Source organism: Thunnus albacares, chromosome 7, assembly GCF_914725855.1.
Source record: "Thunnus albacares chromosome 7, fThuAlb1.1, whole genome shotgun sequence".
NCBI lineage: Eukaryota > Metazoa > Chordata > Actinopteri > Scombriformes > Scombridae > Thunnus > Thunnus albacares.
The window spans coordinates 4231505-4252624 of record NC_058112.1 but is presented as its reverse complement, the minus strand read 5'-3'; the positions used below and the strand labels follow the sequence as shown (position 1 = coordinate 4252624).

The following is a 21120-nucleotide window of genomic DNA, read 5'->3' as shown; positions in this document are numbered from 1 at the left end:
CATAACATTAAAAATCCAAGAAAGAAAGAAAGAAAGAAAGAACATGAGTTGTCTGACTGGGTGCTGAGTCAGACACACACACACATGTTTATTGAGTGAATAATACACAGATTCCAGCCAATCACCAGAGCTCATCTTTAATCTAAGTGATCCACACATACACAGATGTTGACTGTTTGAATATAATGGACACATGCAGCCTCCCAGACGCTCTGACAGTCATTGATGTAACATTCTTCTGGATAATAACATAATTACTGCTCTAAATCAGTTGGAGCCTCCAGCTTAGACAGTAGACACACGCACACACACACACATATACACATAGCATAGAAGAGAGCTGAAAAGAGAAAAACACATATACGATATGCATATTTAAGAAAAAAAGAGAGGAGTAGTGGTGGTGACAGAGGAATTCAGAGTTGCATATTTAAGTCTTTGTGCTGTTTATTTTAATGATTTGAATGTCTGTGTGTGTGTGTGTGTGTGTGTGTGTGTGTGTGTGTGGGAGAGGCAGACTGCCACAACTCACGAGGCTGAAAACACAGATGCCCATTGTGTTCACTCACCTCGTGGGCACTGGTCCGTGTGTATGTGTGTGTGTGTGTGTGTGTGTGTGTGTGTGTGAGTGTGTGTGTGCGTGAGCAGTGGGCAGTTGTGCTGACTAGATGGTTGGCACTAGGCTGAATGAGAGGCACAATGCCAACACATCCCTCTACATCAGCGTCACACACTGTCTGCCAACACACACTCTACAGTACCCCTCTCTCTCTCTCTCTCTGTCACACACACACACACACACACACACACACAGTGTAGGAAGCACTTACAGTAACTTGGAGAGGTTTAGATCAAGAGGGAGAGATTTGACTTGCCGGCTGAAAGCTGAGTGTACCGGAGTGTGTTGATGTCTTTGCTCAGCTGCGGTGTTGTTGGGTTGAAATGTCCGTGACACTGAGGTCTTAAAAAGCGTCTTAGTAAGGTGTCACCTTGAGCCTCCAGCACAGCTTCAGTGCTCCATGCCATACATTCTCCAACTCTGCTGGGGGTATGAACGCCATTCTTCAAGAAATCCCCTCATTCGCTGCTCTGATGACTGTGGTGAACTAACACGTCACCCTAACATCTTCAAATTCCTCATGTTGCATTGAGATCTGGTGACCGTGAAAGCCATAGCTTACGATTCACATCCTTTTCATTCTCAAACCCCTCAGTGGCCCCTCATGGAAAGTTATGTTTCTCCATTAGTTTATTCAGGTTTTTCTTGAAATTATTCACCTGTCTATGCAACAACACAAAAAACAAGAGAATAAAACAAAGCTGGTAGTGTGGCATTACCAGTCTTTACACTATCAGATGTTATTTAATGTAAGCTCATAGAATAAGAAAACATAATGCTGTGCAGTAGAGTCTAGCTTATACCAGTACTGGTCATTATATTATTATTATATGTTATTGGATATTAATATTACTATTATATTAACACACATCAAATAACAAAAATGTGATTTTAGCACATGTGAAAAAGATTTAACATAAAAGCACAAGTCAAGACACTGACTCGTGAAATGAAAGACATCACATGTGAAAACATCAATTTCACATATTATGAGGAAACATATAGGCACATGCACATTTTCAGATATTTAATGTAAAAACAAATGTTTTGAGACATATAAAACATGAAAAGGTAAATTTCATATGCAGTTTTTTGTAAGGGGGTTTGACAATTCCTCATATTATAACATAATCCTATATGAACAACCTTCATCTGCAAATGTTTCACGTCTCAATCTGCACACGAACTAACTAGAAAAGCTGTGAAATAAATGTGTAAGTGTAAGTGTAACACAAATAAGTGTCAATAGAAATAGAAAATAAAACAGAATACTGCTCATCTGTGCTGCAGGCAGATAAAAACAAAACACTAATCTTCCCACACGGACCCTCAGACAAAAATTTAACTCAACTAAACTTACACTTGGTTTAAGAGCAAGTCTGACTTGTCACTGCATTTTACCCTGCTTCCTTTTTTTATTCACAGAGCACTGCAGTGTGTGAGAGTCCTCCAGTCTTCATGTGTGTGTGTGTATGTGTGTGAGTATGTGAGGGGAAAATATGTAGAAACGGCCCAACCACAGACTTCCTCTGAGAGAGAACCATGTCAACCCCCACATCCATTTACTGACACACACACACACACGTTTTCCCTGTCAAGCCAAATGAAGCTTTCTTTTAAAAGCACCATGCAGCCCCACAGATGTGGAAGCCATCTCTCTCTTTCTCTTTCTCTCTTTCTCTTTCTCTCTCTCTCTCTCTCTCTCTCTCTCTCTCTCTCTCTCTCTCTCTCTCTCTCTCTCACGCACACACACACACACAGAGAAAAACATTCACTCGAATAAACACAAAAACCCACAGTCTCTTGGGGTGCGGTCTCCCCTGCAACCCCGGTGCAGTGTGGGTAGCTGTGGTAAAAGAGGTCCCTGTGAGAGGCTGTCCAAAAATAGCCAGAGTAAAAATGCAGGAACGTGGAGCTCGCCCAGTGTCACACAGAAAAATCTAGTTGTGTGTATGTTGGGGAGAGTGTTTGATTTTGTTGATTTATTCCTAAATTCTTGTTTATTTGGATAAAAATACCACGTAAAAACTTTCTACCCTGGGAAGAACAGACTTTCTGTCTGCGTTTCACTTTCTCTCACTGTCTCTTTCTTGTGTCGTGGGAAAGTAGAAGACAATGAAACAAAGAAAAGACAGAGAAAAAAAAGCAAATTACATTTCAGCTTAATCACGTCACATTAACTGTGTCATGCATTATCAGGAAAGACAAATTCAGACAGCTCTGTGTGAAAGCAAATCATTATTTAGTGTTTGTGTACGCGTCTCTCAGTTTGACTGTTTGATTATACGTCGTAAAATTATTTCATGGGTGTCTTGAGAGAACATAATGAGGCTAAAGAAATAGTACACCCGCAAATGAAAATTCTGTCATCAAGTTCAAATAAGCAAAGTGACTCACCTCAGCCTTTTCACAAGTATTAAACCTGCATTAATTGACTGTGTTGCCACTTTTGGGAAACAGAAACAAGCTATGATCACTGACACTGACATAGTATTTAGCAAACATTAGCTATTTATACATCCAGCAGATATGGAGCAACATCAGTGTTCCTTTTGTAGTTGTGTTTGTCCACCTGACAAATGTCAAATTTTTCTTTTAGCTCTGTTTTTGGTCTCCACCAATTCCTGAGGGAAATATCTGGCTCTTTAGCTGCTAAATATTGCACATGTTTGCCAGTTAGTTGCTAACTTTGTCACAGTGAATTTTGAGAGCTCTGAAAACAGCTTCCATCTGTGGCCGAAAACACCGCTGTTAGCCATGAGAGTTAACCGAACAGTAAAGTTGCAGGACAGAAAACCAAAACAATGAGCTGAAAGACACTAAAATGCTCCATAGAGCTGAGGGGAACTTCAGTGTCAGGTGATAATTCACTGTGGGTTCAACAAGTCAACAACCCCTTTCAAACACAAGTAGTCATGTGATCTATAGTAAATATAAAATATTGAATATGGCAGCTTTAAAGTTAATCAAAACATATTTTGAAGGCAAAAAAAATGCTATAAATTCCTAGCACACCACTACGAGATAGTAAATATTGATGTTATAACACAGACATTTGGACAAAACAAGTGTAATATGCTGCCACAAACTGTTTGGAGGTCATTTGATGAACATTGTATGTATTTTGAGACAGACCTCTTACTTAAATAGCTCTGGAGAGGGTTAAATGCAACTACAGGGGCTCACTCACTGTGTGTTGTGCCTTTGATTTACATCAGAAAAAAATAATCTGTCCCCCTAACAAAATATTTGTATTGCCAAATGTTGAGAAACAGTTCACGGGGCAGCAGTTTCAATGTAGCTGAGACAGACGGGCACATCTAAACAGAGAAAAGGTTCTGTAATGCACATTCCCTCACATCATGGCAATAAACACACAAAGACACACACACACTCACATATTTGGTGGTTGCATTTCTGGCCTCTTGGCATAGAGCCAAAGCCATGTAACCTAACCAGGAGTCATGAAAGAGACAAAGCCTGACCCTCCTCTGTCTGTCTGACAGTCTGATGCTGTAGACTGTCTTATGTCTTCAACTGGCCTATTGTGCTGCTCAGTGTACATGAGGAAGAGAAGTTAATAAGATATAAATAAACACTTCTGCTGTAGTTCCCCTATTATCTCTGCTCTCTCTCCCACTGCCCTGCTCTCCCAGACAAAATATACACTACACAAGGTCAAAAAACACTGACATACTTAGTTATTGTGTAAGAAGCTCAGTGGTGTTGTTTAGCTCTAACTCATGTACTCTTTTGTTATTATTACTCATCCCAAAAGACCACAAAGTCATATATTAGCTGCCAGTGTGTGAATAAGGCCATTGAATTAAGTATAGACCCTAGGCAATGGTCATAAATCATAAATACACATGCATACAAAAATAACAAAAAAGATCTTTTTAGGCATATGACATTTACTTTTGATGGCTGTGTCTCCACCCAGTTCAATACAAAATACAAACAGCCTGCAGCAGCAAACACACACACAAACACACACCCAAACACACACTCACATAGATGCAGTAACCTCAACTGATCACGTACATGCACACATATGTAAATGAATGTGCGTGTGCGATTTACTAGTCCAACACTCAATTGTGCTGGAGAGGTTTTTGACGTAGTTAGTGGTTTTTCTCTTTCACAGCAGTCAGAGCGGGGGGGAGGGAGGAAAAAGCCTCCACCTCCTAAATACAGAGCTTTTCATTATTCTGGAGAAAACAGCTGACGGTTTCTGATTTAAGAATTGTAATTATGTATGAAAGTCCAAGTCATATTAAGCTGCTGTTCCTCCCAAGGCTAATGTAACAATGGCCAGTAATTTGACCAAAGTCATCCATGAATGATTCTGGAAAAGACCTCAGTCTTTTAGTCTTTTGTTGATCGTGCTTATTTTACACGTAACTTCTGCCATATCAGTTTAATCATTTGCTGACATCAGAGATTTTTTAACCTTGCCAGCAGGGGAACTAAACAGAACTAATGTTGATTTTCCTACAGGACACATGTTGAGTGAAATACCAAAATACTGTGATGCTGAGTTTTAGAGCTGTTGCACTAAAAATGTACTAAAAATGTAGTACAGTGCTGCAGTTATGTAAAAATCTCTCTTTGTCTCTTTCTCTAGGTCCATTTAAAGGCTCCTATGATCTTGAACGGGGTGTGTGTGATCTGGAGAGGCTGGATCGACCTACAGAGGCTGGATGGGATGGGGTTCCTGGAGTATGATGATGAGAGGGCCCAGGTACCACAACACACATGTCTACTCACGGACGTGATACATTCATATGTGCACACACACACACACACATACAAGCAACACTCCACAACTTCTTTCCTCATACATTCCTCTTTTCCTCCTGAAATCAAACCCCAGTCTCTAAGGACAAAGAAGTATAACCTTGTCATGGGACTTTTGTTGTCATGGAAGAGACAGAAAATTTAGCACACTCTCACTTTCTGTTTGTGTGTGTGTGTGTGTGTGTGTGTGTGTGTGTGTGTGTGTGTGTGCAGCATGAGGACGCTTTGGCCCAGGCAGCGTTCGAAGAGGCTCGACGCAGAACCAGAGACTTTGAAGACAGAGACCGATCACACAGAGAGGATCTAGAGGTGAGAGGGCCTGGGACTGTTACTGGACAGTGTAGTTCCAACTTCAACAGGACAAATCTGCTTTGTAACCTCCCAAAGCCAGTCTAAACCTTGTAAAATCAAATTTTTCTGCAAGATTCTAGTCTAGAAAAAAAAAAAAAGAAACGGCAACATTGACTATCTGCTAACTGTGGTGTACAGGTAGACGATAATGTGACTTACAGTCATATCAGAGTAACTTAACACCAAACTGAAAAGCATTGTTTCACTTCGTGTCCGTTGTGCGTCTGACTACAACCATCATCTCTGTTGGGTGTGGTCAGAAATGTGTTCTCTTGCACCTGTAACCACACCCGATAGTGATGATTCAGTGGTGTACTGACCACACCCTGAGTACACTTCTACATCACTGGAGGTCAGTAAAAACAACTCATTCAGCTACTATTAAGTTACTCTATAAATTAACAACTGTGAATAAAAAGTAAAGCATGATTTAGAAACAGCATATCCTACTTCTGGACTCAAATGTATCCAGGTGCTGGTTTCAGCGGATAATTTACAAGACAGTTGGCGTTGCGTGGACACCTGCCATGTTTTTTCAGATTGTTCCAGCTGGTATCTCATTCATCTAGTCAGGTGTAGAAAACATGTAGATGTCTTGAAAAACATGAAATATCAAGTTTGTGGGCTGGCTTTGCAAGGCTAGACTTATCCAACTGGAAATTTGCAAATAGTATTTTCAAATTTATAAATTCATAAGTCTATAAAATATATTTGGTACTTGAAAATGACAAATGTCAAAGTAAAATGTAACATAACAGTAAACTTGTCGAGGCTTTGTTACAGTGATTAATGGTTCATTTGATCTCTTATTTGTAAGTCTATACTGAATGGTGTTAAGAGAAGACTAAACACCATGTTTTTAAATCCACATGTCAAATTTCCAGTAGTTTTTTTTTTTTTTTTTTGGCTTAGTGCTTGGAACGGCTTAGGGTTGTGTGATGTGTGCTTGTGTGCTTTTACTTTTTTTTTTTTTTTAATTATTCATGTAGAATTTCTACTGTTTGAATCATAGGTTTAGTGCATGATCAGTTTGACAATAAATCTAATCTGATAATTGATTTGATTTGATATTATTGAACTATTGAATGACTGATTCAGTTTTGTCAGGTGTCCCAAAAGCCTCAGAAGGGAAAGAAGTTGACTCACTTTGTGCCAGAGATCATTGAAAAATAATTAAAAAAAATTTTACTCAATGCAAGATAAAGATCTGTTCTTAAATTGTGTGCAGTTTATTGAAATTTAATTGTTTAACAGTTTGTGTTGTTTGCCATGTCTTAGATATAAACCAAATTCAGATCTGTATACGCTGTAGATCTGACTTGTGTAACCATCCGAAACACATTTAATTACTTGAGACAAACTCACTTTCCCAGCAAGGCTTTGGGGAGATCAATGGCATCCTTCTTAAGTTGACGCCCTACGAATGAACCCCAAATTGTTTATTTTTTAGGACCCTGTGGTTTCTAAAATCTGGGACTGATGACACACAGACAGACAGCCAGCAGAAAAGAACAGGGTCTGTGTCCTTCATTTCTCACCATCTATCACACTGTCATGCACTAAACCACCCTGTGCGTGCGCATGTGTGTGTGTGTGTGTGTGTGTGTCTGTGTACATGCATGTGTGTGTCCACCTGTTTAATTTATGTGCATTCAGCTGTCTGTGTGTTTTTATTTTCATGTATATGTATAGTACACAGTGTGTGTGTGTGTGTGTGTGTGTGTGTGTGTGAGTGAGTGTGCTTGTGAATGTGCATGCACCTCTAATGAATTTTATGACTACAGTCTCTGCTCCTGCTTGTTTTAATGCTTGTGTGGTGTGAGAGACAGAAGCAGAAAGATGTGACCATTTCATTGCTCTTTGAAGAAACAAACACACACGCACACACACACGCACACACACATACATCAAGACCTACCACAGCTTTGCAGCACATGGTCCTGCAGAAATTAGAGAGCAAAGGAAGGCAGGAACTCAGCACATGAAGAGAGCAGAAAGACAGGAAAGAAAGAAAAGAAAGAGAGGCATTTTTTGAAGGTCGTCTTTCGTCTGACTGATCTCATGTTTCTTCCCTGAGGCTCTGAGAGAAAAAGAAAACCTTGTGTCTCTTGCTGAATCAATATAAGTACCATCCCTATCCCCTAAAACAGCCTTAAGTGTGTAAGAAGGCATTCGATTTGGCACTGGAAAAAGATTCAGATTTGGCAATAATAAGTGGAAACTGTGGCCAATCACTTTAGGCTATATTGTGGTCCCATAATGTACATCACAGACATTTTTGTTACTAGATCATACCTCCCCTTTTTTCATCAGCAGGCGCTAGGCATAATAAGAAAGAAGTGTACTATGACAGTGAATATTGTAACTTCAGTCAGTAGGATACTGTGAATACCCACAATAAAGTAGTACTTCAGGTAAGGAGTTTACATGATGGTCAAGTTAAAAGAATAGTTCAACATTTTGGGAAATACTTAGTTGCTTTTTAGAGGTAGATGAGAACATCAATACCACTCTCATGTCTGTATGTTAAGTATGAAGCTACAGTCATGTGGAGTTTAGCTTAGCTTAGCATGAAGCCTGAGAGCATGGGGGAACAGCTAGCCTAGCTCTGTCCAAACTAAAAGAAAAAGATCTGCCGACCAGCACTTTTAAAGCTAACTAACTAATACATTATATCTCATTTGTTTAATCACACACACACAGAACACACACATTGAAATGTGAAAAAAAATAAAATAATAAGTGGTAGTTTTACAGGAGGTTACATGCTTTAACTATTTCCCGGTGACCGCATGGTGACAGCTAGACTCTAGGAACTAGAGAATTATAGCTTGTCAATTTGTGAGCTTTAAAAGATGCTGTAAGATGTTTTTTTTAACCTGGACCGAGCCAGGCTAGCTGTTTCCAGTCTGTCATTTGTCCATTCCTACCAAAATATCAGTGAAAGTTTGTCAGATTTGATCCTTTTTTTAAATTTTGAATTTTTACTTCTGTTTCTATAACAATAGGACCAAATATGATTGAGTTTTATGTCAGTTATAGCTGATTCCCTCATCTTAGAAGCTTAATAATTATGGGCCTGTTATGACTCTTCTCTGAAAACACCATACTATAGAAACTATACAAACACTATACTAAAGCTAGACTTCTAAAAATATCTACATGTTTTCTTTCCATAAATACACAGTACGTTGCACAATCCATATACTTTAATCTTGCTTCCCCTGGGCTATTTGGCTGATACTCATAAGCTGAGGCTCTGAACATGTTGTACAGGTCCATATAATGTAGAAAAACATGGGACTTTACCTTTACATAGTTTTCTAAAGATGTTTGAAGGTGTGATTTTGTTTTAGAGCTTGCTCATTTACTAGTATCTATACTATTTAGTTATACTACTTAGTATCTGTAGTGCAGTATTGACTTCTATAAAGTGTAGGTTGGACACAGAGAAAGTCATGGGTAAATAGCCTAATGTTGGATGTAGTAGAAGTACATACATGGAGTTAATATATGAAAAGAAAAGTGTTACAATTATCAACAAAAACATTCTTATGGCCTTGCAGATCATTTGACAAGCTGTTGCAAAACTCATATCATATCATATGTCCATATGAACCAAATTTTAGAGTTAATCTGGTTAGAAACAGCAGTCCCAGTCCAGATATGCTGTGAGCGAAACTTTGGGTGTGACTGAAGAGCTGCACAGATTCAGCCTCTGCATTTCTGCGGTCTGAACTCCACCTCTCCCTCTGCCTCCCTCCTTCTTTATCTATCTCCTTATCTTTCTGTCCTGTCTATGTGATTCAAAAGGGCAGTCAAGTTTTTTATTCTTTGGTCTATCAGATAAAAGACAGACAGACTAAATTAGTGTTCTTTTTGTATTTGTTTCATAGTATTCCACATATTTTTCTGTCTCTCCTGTCCAGAACAGACAATCAGGCAGAGAAGAAGAAATGCAGAACAATGAACAGTAGGCGAGTGAGGATAGTAGAGACAGAGGAAAACAAAGATGTGAAATGATTTAAACAACATTTCTGTGTAATTTACGTATCAGGAGCACACATAAGACTTTGACCGATATAGGATTTATGATATTTAAACTGAAGTGGCTACAAATGGGGTTCACCATCTTATAATTTACCATTATCACGGCAAAATGTGAATCTGAGAAAACATCTGTGAAACATTACTTAAACCATAAACCTCTCACTCAAACCAAAAATATTTGACAGATTACCAGTAGCTAAAGACAAAACCATTGCATTTACTCCTGTCATGACCATGGCTTTATGACTAATAAAGAATACATTTAAAAAAGCTGTTCAGGAGACATCAGGTCCCTCCAACTTTTTTCGACACTTCTTCTTCTTTCACTGGGTTCAGTAGGTTACATTACAGAAAAATTACATTACAGTAAAAAAAAAAAAAGACAAAAAACATTGATTTGTTTTTATGTGGGTGCTCACTGAATATTAAGTCGTTTCCTCCTCAATTCCTGAGGCTTTGTCATTTTGGCAAATACAACATTTTTCATCCAAAGGCAGTGATGTTCCAGTCGGTCAAGGCCAGAAGGTGCTTGTCAGAATGATGGATGGAGAAGCAATAAATTGAGAAGAAATGTGCTCTTAACTCCACTGTACATGTGCACACACACACACACACACACACACACACACACACACACACACACACACACACACACACACACACTTCTCCAAGTGCTCAGCAGAAAGAGATTTGGTGGTGAATGATGAGCTGGCACTGAAAGCATTAATATATCATTAGTATTGATCACCATCAGACCCCCTGCTTTGACTTACACACATCACACACACATCACACACACACACATTCACAGACACATTCAGATACTGTACAAGCGCATATGTGCACAAACTCGCAGATACAGCAAATCTACATGCACTTCTCCACTATTGAGTTGTGGTTAAGCAGCGTATAGTGGCCTAGCAGGCTTCCATCTGTGTATGGATCAATACAGAAAGCTCTTCTGCCTTTACGACTAGCAAAGACCGCTCCTTTCCAAAGACAAACACCGCACGACTAAAAGCCCTGATGCCGCGACAACAGTGCTGAGTGAAAACACTGGATGTTTCAGGCACAGCTATGAGCAGCTTGTTTTTACTCATACACTCAAAGCTCTCTGTGTTCACACTCATATTTCTACAGACTTCATAGAATTTCTTAGACTTATATGAATTGGAATTGTTTAACTCATATCCATCATCTGAATGTATCTTAAGCTCTCCAGTATAGCATGAAATGAATACTTTAAAAAAGTAAGTAATAAGGAGAAGAAAAGAGAAACTTAACTCACAGCAGACACTTTGTCAAACACAGGTCTAACTCATGACATCGTTAATTACTGCACAACATTTGCTGAAGTGGAGCCATCGTTAATGTTATCAGTTCTACCGGTGCTTTTCCTACTATGACAAACCGTCTGCTGTGGAAAAGGTCCTTGAATCTGATTCATTTGGGAACGAAAAAGAAACAAGCGTGCTCTTTCACTAGCAAGGCTGTCAAGATACAAGAGAGAGATTTATACAAAAAGCTAATTGGCACATTAAGTACAAAGCAAAGAGAGAATGGTGATGATTATTGCACAAACACTCAAATTTAAAATATAAAGTCTTTCTTGTGGGCATGAATTTATTCATTTATTTATTTATTTATTTAGTTGGTAAGATAAAAAAAAAAAAACAATACATCTTAATATATTAATTTGACAATTCTGCAAGATCCCAGATTTTGAACATTCAGTTCCAACTTTTTAAAATTCATTTTCCAGCCAAACATCCACACATGGCAACTACAGTGATGTAAACATGTTTAAAGTTAGGCAAGTATGGAGCACCCACATAACTGCAACGCCCCTGGTTCAAGTCCAGCGGGGGACCCTCGTTGCATGTCATACCCTCATTTCTCTTCCCTCGTCTCCCTGCCTCTTGCACTGGCATTAATCGTAGGCTCTGGGTGTCAATACTCTGCTGCAGAATCATCAAATATGCTTCCAATTTCATACAAGAGAAAAGATGGATTTTGTGTTGGACAATTGGAGTTGAGACATATTTATTGTGACACCCAATTAATCCAAAAGAAAGTAATTCTAAAGTTCTAGAGGAGGCAGACAGATACTGGAGTCAGTCTGGCTGCGAGGAGGTAAAATGGTAGTATGACATACTGTATGTGTGTGTGCATGTGACTGTGTGTATGTTGCTATTATGGTGAGTCATTGAGATGACACAAACTGCATTCCAGTTGAACTAAGCGACCCCTTTACTATCTCTGTCTGCATTTTCGTCTGCACGGCTCTCTGCCTCACCCCCCACCCCACTCCCCCACCTCGCTTTCTCACCTCCCTCTCCTCTCTCCCCCATTTTCACCCCTCTCTCCCTAACCCTTCCCCTTTCTCACAGCTGAGCTATCACTTAAGTGTAAACATATAACCACAAGTATTTTTTACAGCAGGAGCAGGTCATGCCACGGGCTCACAAACACACACTCATACATACACACACACACACACATTACAGCAAGTCATGAAATATATTTAAAAGTCTTGTCATGCCAATGGCTTCTAATGATGACCTAATGATCCAGCGCGTGTGTGTGTGTGTGTGTGTGTGTGTGTGTGTTTATCTGTCGGACAGCCTGCATGTCTGCCACTGCCATGTCTGTCGGCCTTTCTTCTTGTCTGTCTGCCAGCTACCTTGACTAAAATATCAACATCAGTAAAATGTATAAACAGCAGCACAGAGCCATGTTATTATAAAGCTCTCTGGCTTCCTCTAGTGACACTTTGTGGAACTGCTGCTTGTAGAAAAGCTTCTTCAACCCAGGAACCAAACTGAGTTCAGTTAATCTCACACCTGGTTCCTTGTTGGCCTCTATTTAGCATTTACAAGTTGTATATAATCAATTAATAAATTGTTTGTAAGACACCATAACACACTATAGTGTTGCTCCTATGCTCCTATGAAGCCTTCATAACAGGTGCTTTAACAGTAGATGCTTCATAACACAGTATTATATACAGTAGCTCTAGTCATATACAATCATATGTCTTCAGTAGTTGTAAACACACACAGTTTAAAACCTGCTGTACATGTGAAGACAAAATAATAAATACTTTATAAAACACTATAAAATTGTAGCCAATATAATAATAACTTGTAATCTTTATTCATAAATGTATATATATATATATATGTATGTTAAATAAGTAAAGAGTGATTCTCTCATAAAGTTAGGGAGCTCCCAAGAGACAGATCTGTTGACTTTTAGACACTAGTATGGGTCAAACTCCAAAAACACTGAATCCTACATTTCCCATAATGCAACTCAATACTGTCTTTCATCAGCTCCTCCTTGCCTCCTAAGTAGCCCCCTCTTTCAAACGTCACACCTCCAGTTTGTAACACATTCTCTGTTAAAAATGTTAAGTTTCAAGCCCAAGTTTTTACAAACCCTGATGACATCATTAGGGTTATTTTTTCAGAGTTGAGAAATCTCCCTCCAGAGTCACAGACAACGTTATACAACTACTATACTACTACTGGTAGATAGTATCAGTAGAGAGCCCCTTTAAACCCATACCACATATTTCATCATCATAAATCCTATCTTGCAAATGATTTTTACTTGTGTATAATCACATAATAAATGTTTATTACATACTATAAAATAGTAGTAAGGAATTATAAGGATATCTTTCATTGAAATGTTCATACTTACAATACAATTCAAATCCTAATCAAGTATGACTGATGGGAGTTTTTATACACATTTGTGAAAATTCAGATATAGAATATTTATATATTGTTTGATAATAATTTTACAGTGTTACAACAGATTTACTAACTATTTACACACATGTACAAATCATTTATGTTTATGAATGTGTTTAAAAATACTGAAGATATATGATTCTACACATGATTACAACTCTTATACTGTTAATACAGCCATAAATGGAGTTGTAGCAGCTAACAAAGACATTTAAAAAATACTCTGCTCAGATCTAACTAAATCTCACTGGGCTGCAAATATTTGAAAATCTGTACTTAATTTATTGTCTCTCTCTCTCTGATCCCTTTCTTGCCATCCCTCACATGCTCTCCCCTTCCTCCTCCCTCCTCTGCTCTCTTCTCCTCCCTCCTCTTTCATCCTTCCATCTCTCTCTCTCCCCAGTCCAGACGACAGCAGGACCCCAGCCCTGGCTCAAACATGGCCAACGCTGACGTGGAACACAAGATGCGCTGAGGAGTGGAGGACGGGTGCGGTGGCGGGAGGAAGAGGAGGAAACCAGGGCTGGCAGTCCTTTCACTTTCAATACAATCAGCTGAAAAAGAAATGTCACTCGAAACTGCAATTGTAGACCAATTGTTCTCCATTATTTCCTCACAGGTTTGATACGATCATTTTCACATGCCAAACATTTTTGAGATATTTGAATGTAGATTAAAAAAATAAACTTCCTGAACTGATTGAATTGAAAGTGAAGTAAGCCCTAGAGCAGAAGGATTTAAAAGATTAAGGACACAACAGACCTGGGTAAAAAAAAAAAAAAAAAAGTATATTTAAATGTGACACATCCAGAGTTGAAGTTGTTTCTTGAGTCAAATGAGTGTTTCAGATATCATAAAGTAAATATCAAATCATGCAAAAGCTTTCAAGCATCTCTGAATAAATATTTTTTGTCCAGGTCTATAAAGCATTTGATGGATAGCTGTAGATTCAAATACCATAAGTATATTTTCTATTAATACAAGATGTTGAAAGTAGTAACCGAGGTATGGATGTCATTAAGGGGAGTGGAGGAGAACAGACAGAAGCCAGAAGGAGCGGTGAAGAGAGAGATTTGTTTGGCTCAGGGTCATGGTCAGGGCTTATTGGTCAGGATTACCATAAAAGAGGTGTTGACAGTTTGTGAAAAAGAAAAAAAAATCTTTATTGTTCAGTGAACATGCCCATTTGTGAACATGCCTTTGTTAACCCTCACTATACCTTGCTCACATCCTGTAACCTGCTGTTTTCTGAGACCAAAGTTCACTTTGCTGGAAAGCGAGGGAGCGGGGAGGGAATAAAAGAGAGAAAACTAAAAAAGTAGGCAGGAGGGAGGAGAGCATCCAGAGAGAATTTTGCCAGGTTGTAGGGTTAAGAAGCCTTTGCTGTACTATAATCTTTTAAAAACACCACAATGGTGAGACGTCCAACATCCAGTTTATATAGATCATAGATCACAGGTAATGTAGCAAAAGCCTCAAGGCAGGACAGACAAAAAAAACAAACAAACTCTGCTATCTTTGGCTCTGGAAGCGATCAGGGACATGATGGGGTGTTTTTGTGGGTGAGGGGAGGGGGGGGATTAAAACAGATCAATTCAGACGTCTTCCAAGGGGTTTTGCACTATGTGATACAATCAGTCTTGCTGTCCATGAAATTTCTTTATATGCATGAAACCAAACACAGGCCTACCTATGTTCTTTGATGTTCCCCATGCAGCCTATTTATCGTGAGCTTTACAGCGCTTGTATGAGGAATAACTGTGTGATTCAAGGCTACGTCATTGTGAAGCCAAATTGATATCAGCTTGTAAACATTTTCACAACCTCCATTTGTCTCTGTTTAACTTGAAAAACACAGCAGTCGATTTTAATTGATTCATTTAGTCAATCACGCAGATATTCCTTATCATTAAAGGACTGTAAGGGGCCTAAATGCAGAATACTATTCCCTGTCCTGTTACAGCACTAGTGTAATGAAAAGTTTTGTTATCTTATCGTTTTGTTTGTGTGAAAGTCATGATGTTTACTTTTTATATTACTTCTCATCTCTGTATGTATTCATTTTTGTTCATCTTTCAGCTTTGTTATCAACTAGTTGTAGAAGTGGTATTTCATGTAAAGTTGAGTTGAAAATTACAAAATGCCTCCAGAAACTGGGAGTTTTGAGGACTTTTGTTGCTTTGGTTTTTTTGTTGTTTCATGTTTTTTTTTTTTTTTATTAATGTTCCTTTTATTCTTTATTTTTTTAAAGAAAATCCACTTCCTGGGTTAAATACATTGAATGTGGATTGACTCAAGCCCTGTCATTAGGCGCCATAAATGTTTTTATATTGTAAGCTCATTTCATCTTCCAGTGTGTTTTTACATTTAGTGCACTCAACGGTTTTATTGTAATTATTATAACCAAGAAAATCTTTTGTTCATGTTTTTATTCCTTCTCAGTGTGACTTATTAAGAATTTAATGAGCTTTACATGAGCTAAGAAAACTGACTTGAACTAAGAAAACTACATGAAAACTGACTGTTGTCCATTGATAGCCATGGCTTTGTAAGATTCTACATGCAGTTTAAGAGTAAAGAAACATTGTTGTGGCTAACAATGATGCCTGAAATTAAAACTTTAAAATTAAATTCAAAGAACAAGATAAGTTTGATGACAGGACCCCAGGCTGACAGGTCACAGAGAGGTTATATAAAAGCCTTCAGGACGCTAAAGAACTGGAAAGTATTCTACAGCTTCTTTAATATCTCCAACCAAATCATCAAGCTCAGGGTACAACAACAACAAAACCATGCAGGATTTCCATCCTAACATTTGGATACTACACAGGAGCATTTAATAGGGGTAACCTAAAGTCAGAAATTAAACTTTCTCATTGGCAGCATCACTTAATTTTTCCCACAGAGATTTGGGAGACCGGAGAGAGCTTAAATGTTCCCATTTTTCTTCCGAGTATCCTGATCCTGCAAAGTCAGCTGGCCTTGTGACTTGATGCTTAATTAGTCCAAGAATGTGAAAACGTACTTTCTGTCTGAGGGCACCTTCACTGTGAGAAGTGGTGGATTTTTGTGGTCTGGGCTGTGTTTGCTATTGTATTGTTACGTTGAAAAGTCCAACAGATGAGATAGTAGTGAAGTTGCATTAAAGACTTTGAATGAGGTGGATGGGTGGAAGGACAGAGGAAGGCAACAGAACATTGGTTGTATGTTCTGGGTCCATAAAATGGGTTATGGCCAAAGATGAGGTTCAGGTCATGTTGGTGAAAGCTTTCAAACTTTAAATGTGCAGTGGCTGGTTATGATTCTATGAGGATGCTGATTCTTTAATTGAGACAGTGTAGACGATGGTGCAAACTACATTTTCAGATATTGGTTTACGAGTATGAAGATCAGGGGAAACTGATAGAGCACTGGGTATGAACCAGTTCAATGAGAGATGAAAGTGGACAGTCAGAGCCAGGACGGATTGGGATGCTTTAGCCTGGGGTGCTCAGGTTTCTGTATGTTTTAGGATGTTTTAGTCATGGATTAATAAATCATGTCTGCACCATGGCAGGATTATGCTGCCACAAGTGTTAATAGCTATACAGCTCAGATAAATCTTAGTAATAACACCACCCATGAGTGGTCTCATGAAATCTGCCATATCTGTAGAAACTGTCACAACTCTTGGTCATCCAAGAAAATATCATCATTATGGGATTAAACTTTGCTTAGATTAAGAAACATTACCGAGGGAGTGACCGTAAAAGTAAAAAAATTTTAGGTTGTAAGTAGGAAGTAACCACAGTGGGCCACCCTGTCCATATCATTATGCCATAATTTAGCTGATACTCCATCCCTCAATCTTCTTAATGCAGGCATTAAGACAAAAATAAACCACAAACTCTCTCTGTGTCATCACATTTTCTTTCTTTCTTTTTATTTTTTTTTTGTTTAAGTTATTTAAACTTTGGTTTTATTTAGAGATCCAAAGAAAAACTCTGATATTTAGTGGCTTGTACACACTCTCCAACTTTTCTCTTTCCTGTGCGTGTGTGTGGTCTGTCTTTCCATCTGTTTTAGGGTTGAGCTTGTCCTCTCGGGGGAATCTGAAATATGAGATATTCAATCCCAAATGTTGGATGTTTTTCATAATAAACATGTAAGAATTCTTGTATTTGTTTTTGTCCTTTACAGCCAAACAAAAGCCGATACCTCGCTTTACACTTCACAGCCATGTTCCAACCACACAGGTGTTTTCACTTTGCCTGATTAGACCAAGGACAGTGTGAGCATGTGCAGTCTGTGCTTGATTGCCATCTATCTCACTCTCCAATTTGTTCTACTTTTATACTGTAAATCACATTATGATGAAAAGTTTGGTGATGTCAGGATCTACCAGAAAAGGCCTTTTTCATGTAAGACATTTAAACATGTCACAGTGGGAAAAGTCCAGGTGTAAATAATAAAATGAATGAGGCTGAATTCCATTTAGCTGCTTCAGTTTCAGGGTCCTGGTATTGTACATGCTGCTTCACCATCACACTGTCATGGCTTACATGCTTTCCCTATAATGACAAGTCAAAATGTCTGCTGTGAATAGGCCTATAAATGGAAACACATGTGAGTGTGCACAGCCTTTAATTTGAATTTAACTCACTATGGTTTTATGGTTGGCCTGTATTCAATGAATCTCACCAGCGCCCATTTTTCTCAGCCTATTAAATTAACATATCAAATGAGCATTTCTGGAATAAACATTGGAACATTTTTTTTGTTCAGCTATTGATTACACAAAACTACACTTAAGAAGTAATCCTTTACAAAACTATGTTCTGTGGATTATTCAGGAGGACATCGCAGGGGCAGATATTTTTGCTGCTCTCTAAGCAGGAGGAGAGCTTCAAAAAGGAACCATTTCCCAAGGAGGAAGGCTTCAGAAAAAGAAAGGAGTCCCCAGAAGCTGTCTATGAAAGAGGAGAGCATGAAACGTAAACTCTTTGCAAAGCAGAGCTGAAAGAAGGGGATGCTGAAAGTAAAAAAAAAAGCATGAGCTGCAAGAGATGATGAAAGAGGAAGGAATGGATGGTGACATGTTGATATCCTGAAAGTCTGTAGGTTTTATTGAGCCTGTCTGCTCCCTTGTGGTCAAAACTGCTTAATGTCAAGAAGAAGAAATTAATCTTTTTTCATCTTTAAGGAATGTTTGCTTGTCAATAAAGATATTTGCAGGAAATATGAAATACCAGTAATTCAGTTGATCTGTTAACATTTCTATAGCAACATATTACATCACCACTGGAAATAAACAATTAGGACAAACTACTAGCAGTTTTATCAAAAAAGTGCAAAGACCTGAGAGAGAATTTCTGTCTTTGGAGTATAGATATAAGAAAATGGTATAAGATTGCTGTCTTTATGTCATGAAATCCAACATCAAAAACCTCCAGCACCTCTTTCCACCCGTAATACATCTGCAGACTCTGATCATGTTCCTAATATATCTTGTTTCAACTGACTTAGGCTACATGAACTTCTACAATGTCAAACTGTGTATATGTTAATGAAGAAACTTAAAGGTTCTGTATGTAGGAATCGGAAATTCTTTCTCATTAGTGACACCTGTGGCTATTAAATGAGCTGCAGTCAACATCCTGGTGCTGGCGGTGTGAGACTATTGCAGGTGATGTCTTTTTCCTCACTTATACTTCTCATAATTACATAAAAGATCTCTAATGTTGTGTTTTGCATTGTGTTTCAGCAAAGCATCTCTCCCTCCCAGTCAGTCAGGCTGTGTCCAGGCAGCAATGTGCTGCGGTTTTGTTGTGAAATGTGTGTTTATTACCACCTTTGGACTACCAAAAGGAAAAACAAAAGGGGTAAGCTATGTTCTGCTATCACTCTGGAGCCTGTTTTCTGCTCCTTTGTTGAGGAAATAATGTTGTTTTAGCTGTTTGTGCTTTGGGAGTGGGCAACTTGTCATTGCGGGGGTGTTTTGTTGTGAAATGTGTGGTTGATGGAGGCAGCTAGCTGTCTCATTAGTTTCTAGTTGGATAGCACCATTTTTGTTGTGTTGTTGTGTCATTATGCCGGTCGTTTGTTGATGTTAGCGGGAGAGAGGCAAGGCACTTGGAAACGCGCAAAAATGTTACTTCCATTGGATTTTCTCAGAAAATCTGGCCCAGTGCCTTCACATAGAAATCAGTCCACAGGCTGTTACAGACAACTGAGAAAGTTGGGGAAGATCTCATTTTTTATGTTACATGACTACCCATTCACTCATTGGCAAAAAAAAATCAATACATGTAAATTGCTTCATAATTCTATGTATAGAACCTTTAAGGGGAAAACTTTTGTAGGGAATTATGACACAGTAATTGTAGGGAACAAGCAAAGCTTTCTTCCAATCCACTATAAAAATCACAGCCGCTTCTTTTCTTTTTCTTTTTTCTTTTTCTTTTTTAGCTTTATTCAAGTATTTGAATAAGTACAACTATACAACAAGTTTACAGCACCTTGTGTCTACAACTTAAGTCTACAATCACAAACATGCCAGGGTGACTAAAGGTTGTAAGAAAAACAAATTTAAAATAAATATATTGTAAAGCTTACAGTGGTCATACATTGTGACAGCTTTTTTTGTTTGTACCTTCAGAAATTGAAGAAATGTATTATTTGATATAGACAGTCAGCTCTTTGCTTAAGAATTTGGATTTGTGAATATAAAATTTGGTCAAAATAGTAAGCAAATGAATCAAATAGAACTGCGAACAGAGACTTGTGTCATTTTCAGTGAATCCAAACAATACATTTTTCCAAAGTAATAAGAAATGAGAGTATGATCAGCAATAAATCGTGACAATTTACTTCACAGTTGCTTTGTATGTGGGCCAAACACCAAAATAAATGTACCTCTGAGCTCCCCTTAAAAGGTACAATTTACATCAATGTCTTTCTGCAAATAATGATTAGTTGTATAGAACCTGTGAAGCATTTTAAAGGATATCTCTTTGACTCTGTTGGTAAAAAAAACCCTGAAAAAAACAACTTATGGAGCAATGGCCAAAGTCTTTCCCAATAAATATCTCCAACAAATTTGGACCAATATGATAAGGCAGACGGTGTGCTTATGATGTATTGCTGAAAAAGCTGACAGATTGCTTTATTTTTATTCTTAGTTTGCCATGAAAAACAAGTTTCCCAACAGTTGTTTCAGCTGCATATAACAGAGATGATTGCCATTTCTCTTAAAATCTTTAAAAAGCGAAATGATACCGGAGGGAACAGCATAAAAGACAAGTGAGCAATCCTTTGGTGAAACAGGGATTCCATGGTGTTGAATAGATTCAACATAATTATGTGGTTGAAAAACTGCCTTAAAATTAAAATAAACCACTGTTGCAAAAATAGATTTATTTTTATACAAAATATATGTATTGTTCCAGATTTAAAAAAAAAAAAAAAAAAAAAAGCCTGTGAGGGGTGAAATTATGCTTGTAAATGAAACACCATGCCAGTAGTATTTGTTTATGGAATAAAAAAAAAGGCTTGAGGGGA

The 21120-nt window shown here is 38.2% G+C and overlaps 1 protein-coding gene across 4 annotated transcripts in view; it reads left to right on the top strand.

The window, feature by feature from the left end:
• Positions 1-17734, top strand: part of cbfb (core-binding factor subunit beta) — a 35616-nt gene extending 17882 nt beyond the window's left edge. Inside the window, exons 4-7 of one of the 4 annotated variants that reach the window (XM_044357272.1) lie at positions 5247-5363; positions 5633-5728; positions 7221-7286; positions 13990-17734. In XM_044357272.1, the coding sequence (XP_044213207.1) occupies positions 5247-5363; positions 5633-5728; positions 7221-7250 (243 nt within the window). In that variant the 3' untranslated portion in view covers positions 7251-7286; positions 13990-17734. Of the gene's footprint in view, positions 1-5246; positions 5364-5632; positions 5729-7220; positions 7287-13984 lie in introns of all 4 variants that reach the window. The other 3 variants (XM_044357271.1, XM_044357270.1, XM_044357269.1) reach the window with 3 other exon arrangements.
• The last annotated feature ends 3386 nt before the right edge of the window (positions 17735-21120 follow it).